We start from the raw sequence: 13,418 nt of genomic DNA, 5'->3' as shown, positions 1-13,418 counted from the left end.
CCGTTACAGGCCTGCTACATAGGTTGTGTGAGAGTGCAGATGAACTCGATCAAACCCAGAGGACATCAAAGTTCTTATCGACAGTGATTTGCTAGCTGTTAAAATGAATATCTCTCTATATAAAATTCACTGTGCACATGTTGTCACTGTGTAAAAAAAATGAACAGTACAAGCTTTATGTGCACACTGGTCATTACAAATTAGAGGGGACATTGGTGGGAAGGTGGGGAGACCTCCAGTGTCCCTGGTGCCCTCACCTACAAGATGTACATCCAGCTGCAGCTTGTAACCCTGCACTTTAAGGAGTTGGAACTTGAAATGGGAGAACTCTGGATCATCCAGGAGTTGGAGGACGTAATAGATATGACATGAAGAGAGGTGAGTTACACCCAAAGTGCAGGACACAGGAAACTGGGTGAGAGGCAGGAAGGGGAATGAGTTTAAATAGCAATCACAGAGTACTGTTATTGCTATCCAACACAACAACGGGTGGACCACTTTAGAAACTATTGCGGGGGATTACCTGGCAGAGGAAAGTCAAGGGGGTGATAGGAGATTCGTTAGTTAGGGGAACAGAACAAGAGGGGACGAATATCCTAGTGGTAAGACTTGCTCGTGCGAGTTGTAGGGGGAATGGGAGCCAGCATTAACAGAACAGATAGTGGAGAGGGTGAATTGAATTGACTTTATTACATACGTCCTTCATATACATGAGGAGTAGAGATCGTTACGTTATGTCTCCGTCTAAGTGTGCAATTTGTAATTTATAGTAATTTATAATAAATAGTTTGTACATCGGACAGTCAATATAACATAGAAATTCAGTTGTATCAGCATGAATTAATCAGTCTGATGGCCTGGTGGAAGATGATGTCCCGGAGCCTGTTGGTCCTTTTCCTGTGGTACCGTTTCCTGGATGGGAGCAGCAGGAACAGTTTGTGGTTTTGGTGATTTGGGTCCCCAATATCCTTTGGGCTCTTTTTACACCTCTGTCTCTGTAAATGTCCTGAATAATGGGAAGTTCACATCTACAGATGTGCTGGGCTGTCCGCACCACTCTCTGCAGGTTCCTGTGATTAAGTGAAGTACAGTTCCCATACCAGGCAGTGATGCAGCCAGTCAGGATGCTCCCAATTGTGTCCCTGCAGAAAGTTCTCAGGATTTGGGGCCCCATCCCAAACTTCTTCAACCATCTGAGGTGAAAGAAGTGCTGCTGTGCTCTTTTCACAACACAGCCAGTATGTACAGACCATGTGAGATCCTCGGTGATGTTTATGCCGAGGAACTTAAAGCTGTTCACCCTCTCAACCCCAGATCCATTGATGTCAATAGGGGTTAGCCTGTCTCCATTCCTCCTGTCGTCCACAATCAGCTCCTTTGTTTTTGTGACAATGAGGGAGCGTCTGTTTTCTTGACACCAGTCAGATGTTGTTCAGACCTCAGATAGAGTCGGCAATCAAATGGTTGAGCATGGTGTGATGAATGTAGTGAGCTGTGTATATCACAATGCAAGAAGCATCATAGGAAATCCAGATGAGCTCAGGACAAGGAATTATGATATTGTAGCCATTATTGGGACTTGGTTGCACCCAACAGTCTGAGGGATTTAGAGGAACAAATTTGTAAAGAGATTGCAGACCATGCCAAGAAACAAAGGTGTGATTTTAACTTTCCATATATTGACTGGGACTCCCATACTGTAAAAGGACTAGATGGGGTAGAGTTTGTCAAATGTGCCCTTTATCAGTTCGTAGAATTCCCGACGTAGAAGTGTGCGATGAGCTGTTAGGAAATGTTCCAGGGCTGGTGACAGAAATTAGTGATCATAATGCCATGAGAATCAAAGTAAATATGGAAAACGAGAAGTGTGCACCACAGGTTGAGATTCTAAATTGGAGAAAGGTCAATTTTGATGGTATCAGAAAGGATCTGACCAGTGTGGTTTGGGACAGGCTGTTTTCTGGCAAAGGAGTACTTGGTAAGTGGGAGGCCTACAGAAGTGAAATTTTGAGGGTGTCTAGTTTGTATGTACCTGTCAAAATAAAAGTTGAAAGGTAACCGGTGCAGAGAACCTTGGTTTTGAAGAGATATTGAGACCCCAGATATATTGTTCCTCCAAATGCCTCAGACTGTTGGGTGCTACCAAGACTAATTAATGACTACAATATCATAATTCCACCCCTGAGCTCATCCAATTTTATTTTAGTCGTCTTCTGTTGGTTTCTAAAAGCTTCCCAATAGTTTTTGCTCTTTTGTTTGCCCTCGCTTTGGCTTTTATGTTGGCTTTGGCTTCTCATTTCATCCACAGTTGTGTCCTCCTGTCTTTCCAATGCTTCCACTTCTTTGGGATGTGTCGATCACTCAGCTCCCGAATTGCTCCCAGAAACTCCAGCCATTGCTGCTCCATTGTCACTCCTACCTTTTCCCTTCCAAACAAGTTTGGCCAGCTTCTCTGTCATAGAAACATGGAGAAGTTCAGTACGGAAACAGGGTATTTGGCCCATCTAGTCAATGCCAAAAAAACTTTTACGCTGTCTGATGCAACCTCCTGCACCGGGACCATCGCCCTCCATACCCCTCCCATCCAGGACCCATCCAAACTTCTTTTAAATGGTGAAACCGAGCTCATATTCACCACTTGTGCTGGCATCTCATTCCACACTCTCACGACCATTTCAGTAAAGAGCTTTTCTAAATGTTCCTGTTAAATTTTCACCTTCTCCACTTACCCATGACCTCTGGTTGTCATCTGACCCAACCTCAGTGGAAAAAAATGCTTGCATTTACCCTATCTGTCCCCTCATAATTTTGTATACTTCCAACAAATCCTCAAAGCAATGTATAATTTCTTGTTTATGTTTGGAGCCTTTTTTGGTGTATAAGATGATGAGGGGCATTGATCATGTGGATAGCCAGAGGTTTATTCCCAGGGCTGAAATGGCTAACACGAGGGGGCATAGTTTTAAGGTGCTTGGAAACAGATACCGAGGGGATGTCAGGGGTAAGTTTTTTACCCAGAGAGTGGTGGGTGCGTGGAATGCACTGCTGGCTATTTGTGTGAGAGGGTTTCAGTTACTGTGGGGCCAGGAACCCATGCAGCTCAGTGGGAACAGGAATAATACCAATGGAGAGAGTCAAACTGAGCCAGGTCACAGATTGGAGATGGCAGAAATGTCCCATTCTTACAGAGACAGGAAGAGCATCAGAGAGTTTGATGATCATTCCAGATACCAGCACTGTACCCAGTTAGAAGATGATTTCTCTCTCCAACTTGGGTTGAACCTCACTGCAACAGCGTGATGCCAGATCACATGTTGACAACTCAAGTGATCTCATCTGAAATGTTGTCCTACACCCATTGATGGATTTTGTAAATATTTTTACAGGTTAAAAATGACAAGGAATTTGTCTACAGGAATCTCGAACACAACACGACAGTTTTGCTGTCTTTGTACAGATATTTGAGAAGTGGAGCAAGGGATTCATTCGATCATCCTTCCTGCTCCGACTGTGGGGAGGGATTCACTTGGTCATCTCAACTGAAGGTACATCAGCAAGTTTACACTGGCACAAGGTCATTCAACTGTTCTGTGTGTGAGAAGGGATTCAGTCGGTCTTCCCACCTGTGGACATACCAGTTAGTTGGGCAAATTGCTAGTCATCTGCTGAATTTGTAGGGAAGGATTCACTCGTTCATCCGACCTAATGGCTCACCAGCGAGTTCACACTGGAGACCGGCTGTTCACCTGCTTGGACTGTGGGAAGGGATTCACTGAATCATATAAGCTACTGAGACACCAGTCAGTTCACACTGGGGAGCAGCCATTCATGTGCTCAGACTGTGGGAAGGGATTCCCTTGTTTCTCTAAACTGAAGGTACATCAGCGAGTTCACACCGGGGAGCGGCTGTTCACCTGCTCGGACTGTGGGAAGGGATTCACTGAATCATTTAACCTGCAGATACACCGGTCAATTCACACCGGTGAGAGGGCGTTCACGTGCTCAGACTGCGGGAAGGGATTCACTTGCTCATCCCAACTGAAAGTGCATCAGCGAGTTCACACTGGGGAGAGGCCGTTCACCTGCTCAGACTGTGGGAAGGGATTCACTTCGTACTCTGTTTTACAGAGACACAGGCGAGTTCACAGTGGGGAGAGGCCGTTTACCTGCTCATTGTGTGGGAAGGGATTCACTCGATCATGCTACCTACAAGCACACAGGTCTGTTCACACTGGGGAGAGGCCATTCACCTGCTCCAACTGTGGGAAAGGATTCACTCGATCAGCCCAACTGAAGGTACATCAGCGAGTTCACACTGGGGAGAGGCCGTTCACCTGCTCCGACTGTGGGAAGGGATTCACTCAGTCATCTGAACTGAAGATACACCAGCGAGTTCACACTGGAGAGAGGCCGTTCACTTGCTCAGTGTGTGGGAAGGGATTCATTCGGTCATCCCACCTACTGACACATCAGTCAGTTCACACTGGAGAGAGGCCGTTCACCTGCTCAGACTGTGGGAAGGCATTCACTCGGTCATCTGTCCTAGAGAGACACTGGCGAATTCATGCTGGGGAGTGGCCATTCACCTGCTCAGTGTGTGGGAAGGGATTCACTTGCTCATCCCTACTTAAGGTACATCAGCGAGTTCACACTGGAGAGAGGCCTTTCACCTGCTCAGACTGTGGAAAGGGGTTCACTTCGTCCTCTCAACTTAAGATACATCAGCGAGTTCACACTGGAGAGAGGCCTTTCACCTGCTCAGTCTGTGGGAAGGGATTCACTTCGTCATCTCAGCTTAAGGTACATCAGAGAGTTCACACTGGAGAGAGGCCGTTCATCTGCTCAGACTGTGGAAAGGGATTCATTCAGTCATCTGAATTGAAGGTACACCAGCGTGTTCACACAGGGGAGAGGTCGTTCGCCTGCTCAGTGTGTGGGAAGAGATTCAGTCGGTCATCCAGCCTACAGAGACACCAGCGAGTTCACACTGGGGAGAGGCCGTTCATCTGCTGTGAACGTGTGAAGCAATTCGCTCAGGCATCTAACCATATGTAACTCTCGCTTCAGCTAGCAGCTTAATATCAGGGGTGATAGCCCTCCAGCCCGGCCAAACTTAAGAAATCTCGTTTGGGTGGATGCTGTGCTTGGGTTGATGTTACAAATCAGTACCCTGAAATAACAAACGGTACACAATATGTGATTAAACGATTGGGCTTTGTAGTTCTTACTTTGACTATAGGGTTAGTAAAGAAAAAATAAAGGAAAATGGCCCACTCTCTCCATTCATGTCTTTTATCTCTCCCCAGCAAAAGACCCGCAAAAATCTCTCTTCCAAACTCACAAGAAAGAACAACATTTCTCTCATTGGATAGCCCCACACTTCAAAACCCTGTTGTCTCTAGTCGTAACATAAACATTGCTGCTACAGAGAAACAGTAACCTCAGCAGTGAAACATTACAGAGAGGCCATCACATTAACACTGAAACCTCACAGCATGTTACAGTTGTGACACACTACCGGGTTCACAATAGACAATAGGTGCAGGAGTAGGCCACTTGGCCCTTCGAGTCAGCACTGCCATTCACTGTGATCATGGCTGATCATCCACAATCAGTACCCCGTTCCTGCCTTACCCCCATAACCTTTGATTCTGCTATCTTTAAGAGCTCTATCCATCTCTTTCTTGAAAACATTCAGAGACTTGGCCTCCACAGCCTTATGGGGCAGAGCATTCGATATATCCACCACTATCTGGGTGAAAAAATTCCTTAATTCCAATTCCTTAATAATCGTATATGTTTCAACAAGATCCCCTCTCAGCCTTCTAAATTCCAGTGTATACAAGCTCAGTCGCTCCAATCTTTCGACACATGACAGTCCCACCATCTTGGGAATTAACCTTGTGAACCTACGCTGCACTCCCTCAATAGCAAGAATGTCCTTCCTCAAATTTGGAGACCAAAACTGCACACAGTACACCAGGTGTGGTCTCACCAGGGCCCTGTACAACTGCAGAGGGACCTCTTTGCTCCTATACTCAATTCCCCTTGTTATGAAGGCCAGCATGCCATTAGCTTTCTTCACTGCCTGCTGTACTTGCATGCTTGCTTTCAGTGACTGATGTACAAGAACACCTGGATCTCGTTGTACTTCCCCTTTTCCTAAATTGATTCCATTTAGATGATAATCTGCCTTCCTGTTCTTACCACCAACATGGATAACCTCACATTTATCCACATTAAACTGCATCTGCCATGCATCCGCCCACTCACCCAGCCTGTCAAAGTCACCCTGCATTCTCATAACACCCTCCTCACATTTCGCACTGCCACCCAGCTTTGTGTCATCGGCAAATTTGCTAATGTTACTTTTAATCCTTTCATCTGAATCATTAATATATATTGTAAACAGCTGCGGTCCCAGCTCTGAACCCTGTGGTACCTCACTGGTCACCGCCTGCCTTTCCGAAAGGGACCTGTTAATCGCTGCTCTTTGTTTTTTGTCAGCCAACCAATTTTCAATCCATGTCAGTACTCTACCCCCAATACCATGTGCCCTAATTTTGTCCACTAATCTCCTATCTGGGACTTTATCAAAGGCTTTCTGAAAGTCCAGGTGCACTACATCCACTGGCACTCCCTCATCGATTTTCATACTTACATCCTCAAAAAATTTCAGAAGATTAGTCAAGCATGATTTCTGCACTGGGGAGAAAGTTTCAACGAGCTGCATGCTGGATATTTGTCCATCACCGTTGCTGAATGCAATTTCGAGAGTGACTGTCGGTGCTGAACTCTGCAATTATTGCTGCTGCTCACCACACCCAGTTCTGCACCCTGGTCACTGGGCATGGGAGGAGTTTCTTCTGCTGCATATTCACCTTTATTGGGACTGGAGTTTTATATGGACTGGAGTGGAGAGCGGCCAGTGAAGGAGTGGAGCTTTGAGGCTTTGGCTCGAGAGGTTCTGGCAGTTTTGGCAGTTGGATTGTGCAATCAAGTCAATCAAGATTTGAATATCTCAGACTCAGCAGAAAGCAGCTGATTGGGCAATTGAAAATTGAAAAACTCAACAAACAAACAAAAAGAGGGGCAGCTCAAGCAGAGCGGCCAGTGAGTGAGTGGGCCAGTGAAGGAGTGGAGCTTTGAGGCTTTGGCTCGAGAGATTTCAGCGAGCAGAGGGAGAGGATGAGCTTGCTCCCAGTAAGGTAAGGCCGGGTAAGTTTCTTTAATTAATTAACTTAGGAGTTAGTAATGGAGGCAGTAGATAGGGCAGTGCAGTGCTCCAATTGTAGGATGTGGGAAGTCAGGGACAGCACAATTGTCTCCGATGTCTACACCTGCCAGAGGTGCATCCAGCTGCAGCTCCTGTCAAATTGGTTCATTCGGGGGGCAGAGGCAGTAATAGATCAGAGTTTCAGGGAGACAGTCACCCCTAAAAGTCAGGAGACAGGTAACTGGGTGACTGTCAGGAGAGGGAAGGGGAATAGACAGAAAGGGCAGAGCATCCCTGTGGCCGTTCCCATCAACAATAAGTATACTGTTTTGGATATTGTTGGTGGGGATGACCTACCAGGGACAAGTTGTAGTGGTCGTGTCTCTGGCACCGAGACTGGACCCTCAGCTCAGAAAGGAAGGAGTGAAAAGAGGAGAGCAGTAGAGATAGGGGATTCGATAGTTAAGGGGACAGATAAGAGGTTCTGTGGGAAAGATATAGAATCCCGGATGGTCTGTTGCCTCCCTGGTGCCAGGGTCCACAATATCTCGGATGGAGTTCTCGGTATTCTCAGAAGAGAGGGTGAGCAGCCAGATGTCGTGGTCCACGTGGGGACCAATGACATAGATAGGAGTAGGGATCAGGTCCTGAAGAAGGAATATGGGGAGTTAGGGAAAAAAAGTTAAAAAGCAGGACCTCAGGGATGGTAATCTCAGGATTGCTGCCTGTGCCGTGAGACAGAGAGGGTAGGAACAGGAAGTCATGGCAGTTGAATGTGTGGCTGAAGAGTTGGTGAAGGGGGCAGGGGTTCAGATTTCTGGATCCTTGGGATCTCCTCTGGGGAAGGTCTGACCTGTACAACAAGGACGGGCTGCACCTGAACTGGAAAGGGACCAATATCCTGGTGGGCAGGTTTGTTAGAGCTGTTGGGGAGGGTTTAAACTAGTTTGGCAGGGGAGTGGGAATCAGAATGTGAGTGCAGAGATGAGGGGGGAAGGACAAGGGCACGATGCTGTGTGTTCTGAGTTGCTGAGGAAGGACAGGCAGGGACAAAACATACATGTAGCCAGTTCGAGGGGTTGAAGTGTGTCTATTCCAACGCTGGGAGTATTAGGAATAAAGGGGATGAACTTAGAGAATGGATCAGTACGTGCAACTACGATGTTGTGGCCATTACTGAAACTTGGCTGGAGGAAGGGCAGGATTGGCTGATGCAGGTACCGGGGTTTAGGTGTTTTAAAGGAATAGGATGGGAGGTAGAAAAGGGGGAGGGAGTAACATTACTGATCAGGGATAGTATCACAGCTGTAGAAAGGGAGGACGCTGCAGAGGGAGTGTCCACTGAGTCGGTGTGGGTGGAAGTCAGAAATAGGAAGGGATCAATCACTGTGCTGGGAGTAGTCTATAGGCCCCCAAATAGCCCTCGGGACACCGAAGAGCAGATAAGCAGGCAGATTTTTGAATGGTGCAGGAAATACAGGGTTGTAGTTATGGGTGATTTCAACTTCCCTCATATTGACTGGCACCTCTTGACTGCAAGGGGGATAGACGGGGCTGAATTTGTCAGGGGTGTTCAAGAAGGATTCCTGACACAGTATGTGACCGGCCGATGAGAGGAGAGGCCATACTGGATCTAGTTCTGGGTAATGAACCTGGTCAGGTGGCAGACCTCTTGGTGGGGGAGCATTTTGGTGAGAGTGACCACAACTCCCTTAGCTTCAGCATAGCTATGGAAAAGGATAAAAACAGACAAAATGGGGAAGTGCTTAACTGGGGAATGGCTAACTATGAATGGATGAGGCAGGAACTAGCGAGAGTAAATTGGAAACAGATGTTCAAAGGTGAAAGCACAGAAGTAATGTGGAGGAAGTTTAGGGACCACTTGTGCAGGGTTCAGGATAGGTTTGTCCCACTGAGGCAAGGAAAAAATGGTAGGAAAAGGGAACCGTGGCTGACGAAACACGTGAGGCAACTCGTCAAGCGGAAGAAGGAAGCATATGTTAGGTATAAGAAGCAGTCAGAGCCCTGTTGGTTGCTTTTCGATTGCTCCTACCCTGTTTACTTAATTGTCTCTACCAGTCTTTTTTTTTTTGAAATCTTATTATAATACTTCAATACTGCTTTACTATGGCTGGGAAAAGAACCAAAGCATTTGCAAAAGAAAGAGAAACAGAAGATGAATCCCCAGTCACTTTGGATTCAATCAGTGACTTCCTTAAACGGCAAAAGTAGGAATTCTCTGAGGAGTTTCAACGGCTTAACGGCAAATTGGATACAATTCAGGGAACTCTATTTGAGCATGAGAACCAAATTCAGGAGAATACTGTGAAGCTAATGACACTTGAAGAGGATGTTGAAGATACAATTAAACTCTGCAAGGAGTTATCTTTATCCAGTGATAAAATGCTGAAAAGGATCATCAGTCTCGAAAACAAAAACAGGAGAAATAACTTGTGAATCCTGGGTCTTGAAGAATCAATTGAAGGTGCTGACCCTACGAAGTTTTTTGCAAACTTTCTGAAGCAGCTTTTCCCTGCTTTATTCACTTCGGAGCCGAAGCTCGATCGAGCTTCTCGCTCTCTGACTTTGAAGCCATTTTCCTTGGCTGCGAAACCCAGATTGGTCGGACTAGCCTTTCATGAATTTCGTATTAAGGACCTTTTAATTCGCCATACCCGGAGACAAGGAATGATCAATTTCCAAAATTACAAGGTTAGATTTGTGGAAGACTATTCACCTGATGTTTTGGCTGATCGTATGAAATATAAAGAAGTTATGTTGGAATTTTATGATAAAGGATATAAACCATCCCTTCAGTTCCCCACACGTCTGAGTATCGTTTTGAAGAATGGATTGTGAAAAAGAATAAATTCAGTTGAAGATGTGAAAGAGTTTCTGAAGGATGAAGTCTAAAACTGTTATATTTCTTATTTGATCAAGTTTTTTTCTTCTGTTAATATGAATTTGAAATAAGGTTACGTTTTGGCTGTTCATATATTGTCTTTTGTTATATTTTTTTTGATACTACTTTATTTTATCCCTTTTTAAGGCTTTATTTTAATACAGCTTTCTTTGAATTTGTTTAAAGTGATCCTTTCATATTTTCAAATACTGAGTTATTTTGCTTTTTATGTTGTGTCTTGGTAGGGGCATAATGACCTTGCAGGACTGGAGGTTTTTTCTCTGTCAACAGGATTTTTTGGGGCCGGTACTTAGTTCTTAGCTCACTGACTGTCTATTGGTCAGCTTTCTCGCTTTGGGTGGGGGAGGGGGGTAGGGCCTATTTCTCTCTGGGAGCTCTGTTGGGTTGAATGTATGATTGTTTGTTTGAATACCTTACTTTACGGTTTGCTTTCTAGTTTTAATAACTTATGGCCAGATCTTTTAATTACACATTGATTGGTATTTAAAATGGTTCAAAATATCAACCTGTTTAGTTTGAATGTGAAAGAGCTGTATCACCCCTTCAAAAGGAACAAAGTGTTTGCTTATATTGAAAAATTAAAAGCACCTATTTTTTTTTACAAGAAACGCACATACGCAGCTGTGATAGCTTACGTTTTTTTTAACTCGGTGGAAGGGTATGCAATTCCACTCTTCGTTTAACGCACAATCACATGGCGTTTCAATTTTTGTAGATAATACAGTTTCCTTTATTCAGCATAAAGTTGTTTCGGACCCTAATGGTCGATTTGTTATTGTATCAGGGAGTTTAGACAGTAAATTAATTGTTTCTGGTAATGTATATGCCCCAAACATAGATGATTCAGGATTTTTTGAAAGTCTATTTTCCTTTTTGCCAAATTTGTGTACTTACTCCCTTGTGATAGGAGGAGATTTTAACTGCTGGTTAGATCCAGTATTAGATCACTCATCTGTTAAACCCTCCACACTTAATAAATCAGCTTTCTTTATCCAATCTTTTCCAACTAAATGTGGTATAGTTGATGCTTGCCGTTTTCTGCATCTGACGGACAGGAAGTATTCATTTTTCTCTCATGTCTATCGTTCTTATACCAGGATTGACTATTTTTTATTGATAGTCAAATGATTCCATTAGTTCGATTGATTGAATATAAAGTGATTGCTATCTCTGACCACTCTGCTGTAATTCTATCTTCAAATCTTTCTGGTCCTATCCCCATGAGTAGATTTTGGTGATTTAATTTAACTCTGTTATCTGATGAGGATTTTTAAAAATTTATGGAGAATTAAATTACTCTTTTTTTGGAAGAAAATATGTTGGAAGAGACGTCTATCCTTATTATATGGGATACTTTTATAGATTACATCCGGGGTCAAATTTTCTTATACTGCAAACATCATTAAAAAAGCTAACAAAGAAAGAAATGAATTAGCCAATCAGTTAAAGCAACTGGACTTCGATACCTGATCCTGAAACATATGAGACGTATTGAAACTAAAACTAAATATGATCTTCTTTTAACGTATCCAATTGAAAGCCAACTTTTAAAAGATACAAGTCAACTTTATATTCACGGAGATAAAACTGGTAAGCTACTGGCTAATCAATTGAAGCCATTTTCAGCGAATTAGCAAATTAAAGAAATAAGTAAAATTAATGGGGACGTGACAACTGACCACCTTGAAATTAATGACACTTTTAGGGAATTTAATTCTAAATTGTATAGTTCTGGCTCTGTTAATGATAATATTGAAAAGAATAATTTTTAGATCAATTAAATATTAATAATCTTTCATTAGATGATCGTAGGCAATTGGATCAACCTATTTCCCAGGAGGAAAGTGTTCAGGCTATTTGAGAATTGCATTCTGGGAAATCCCCAGGACCCGCTGGATTCTCTGAAGAGTTTTATAAGGCTTGTTCCTCCTTGCTTATACCACACTTATGTTCTACCCTTACAGATTCCTTTAAGGTAGGAAGACTACAGCAGTCTTTTTACTAAGTTTTCATTTCGCTCATTCTCAAAAAGAATAAGAATCCTACTGTATGTTCTTTGTATGGACCTATCTCTTTATTCAATTTTGATACTAAAATTTTATCTAAAGTGTTGGCTCGCAGACTTAAAAATATTATATCTTCTATGGTTTTGGATGATCAGACAGGATTTATTAAAAACCTATATTCCCATTTTAATATACGGCGTTTGTTGAATGTTATATACTCTCCATCTAAGGAAATACCAGAATGTGTGATATCTTTGGATGCGGAGAAGGCTTTTGACAGAGTTGAATGGAACTTTCTATTTACATCCTTAGAAAAATTTAATTTTGGACCTAATTTTATTCATTAGATTAAATTACGTTATTTATCTCCCTCCGCTCGGGTTCTTACTAATTTTCAGAATTCTAAACCCTTTAACCTCCAACCTGGAACTAGACAAGGTTGCCCCTTGAGCCCCCTGCTTTTTGATTTGGTATCAGAACCATTAGCAATTGCTTGTTGAGAGTCTAAAGAGATCACTGGTATTTTAAGGAGAGGTACTATTCATAAAGTGTCACTCTATGCTGATGACTTATTCCTTTTTATATCTAATGTTACAATCTCTTTACCATTTGTGTTCCATTTACTGACTAATTTTAGTCGGTTGTCAGGATAGAAATTAAATCTACAGAAGAGTCAACTGTTTCCTTTAAACAATTTCATACCAACTGATATTAACCTTCCTTTTAAAATTTTAGGAGAACAATTTACATATTTGGGAGTAACAATTAATAAGAATTCTGAAGATTTATTTAAGGAAATTTTTAAAAGTTCTTTGAATTACGTTAAAAACACTCTCTAATTGGTTGCCACTCTCTTTATCACTGATTGACCGAATCAATTCTATTAAAATGAATATCTTACCTAAATTTGTATACTTTTTTCAAGCAGTGCCTGTTTTTATTCCTAAATCTTTTTTTGACTCTTTGGATTCAATTCCTTCTTCCTATATATGAAAGAATAAAAAACACCTTGTATAAATAAAGCTCACCTTCAGAAAACCAAACAGAATGGAGGATTTGCCCTATCCAATTTTAGTTTATATTATTGGGCAGTTAATATACATAATATTACGTTCTGGATATATTACATTAACAATGAGAATTGCCCTATATGGGTTTCCTTGGAAGTCAACTATGTTATAAAATTTTCCATTATTTCTTTACTTGGATCCTCGCTTCCTTTACCTTTAAATAAATTAATTGACAATGTGGTGGTTAAACATACATTGAGGAT

The 13,418-nt window shown here is 42.7% G+C and overlaps 1 protein-coding gene across 1 annotated transcript; it reads left to right on the top strand.

Annotated features, from left to right (window-relative positions):
* Positions 1 to 3,677: 3,677 nt before the first annotated feature.
* LOC140192787 (uncharacterized) lies at positions 3,678 to 5,669 on the top strand (the record flags this gene model as incomplete). Its single annotated transcript, XM_072250264.1, has 1 exon — positions 3,678 to 5,669. A coding segment is annotated over one exon (1,378 nt), but the record flags the coding sequence as incomplete, so codon positions are not given.
* Between the last annotated feature and the right edge of the window lie 7,749 nt (positions 5,670 to 13,418).

The sequence above is a fragment of the Mobula birostris genome, unplaced genomic scaffold (assembly GCF_030028105.1).
Source record: "Mobula birostris isolate sMobBir1 unplaced genomic scaffold, sMobBir1.hap1 scaffold_2627, whole genome shotgun sequence".
Taxonomy (NCBI): domain Eukaryota; kingdom Metazoa; phylum Chordata; class Chondrichthyes; order Myliobatiformes; family Myliobatidae; genus Mobula; species Mobula birostris.
This window is presented reverse-complemented; position numbering and strand designations above follow the sequence as displayed.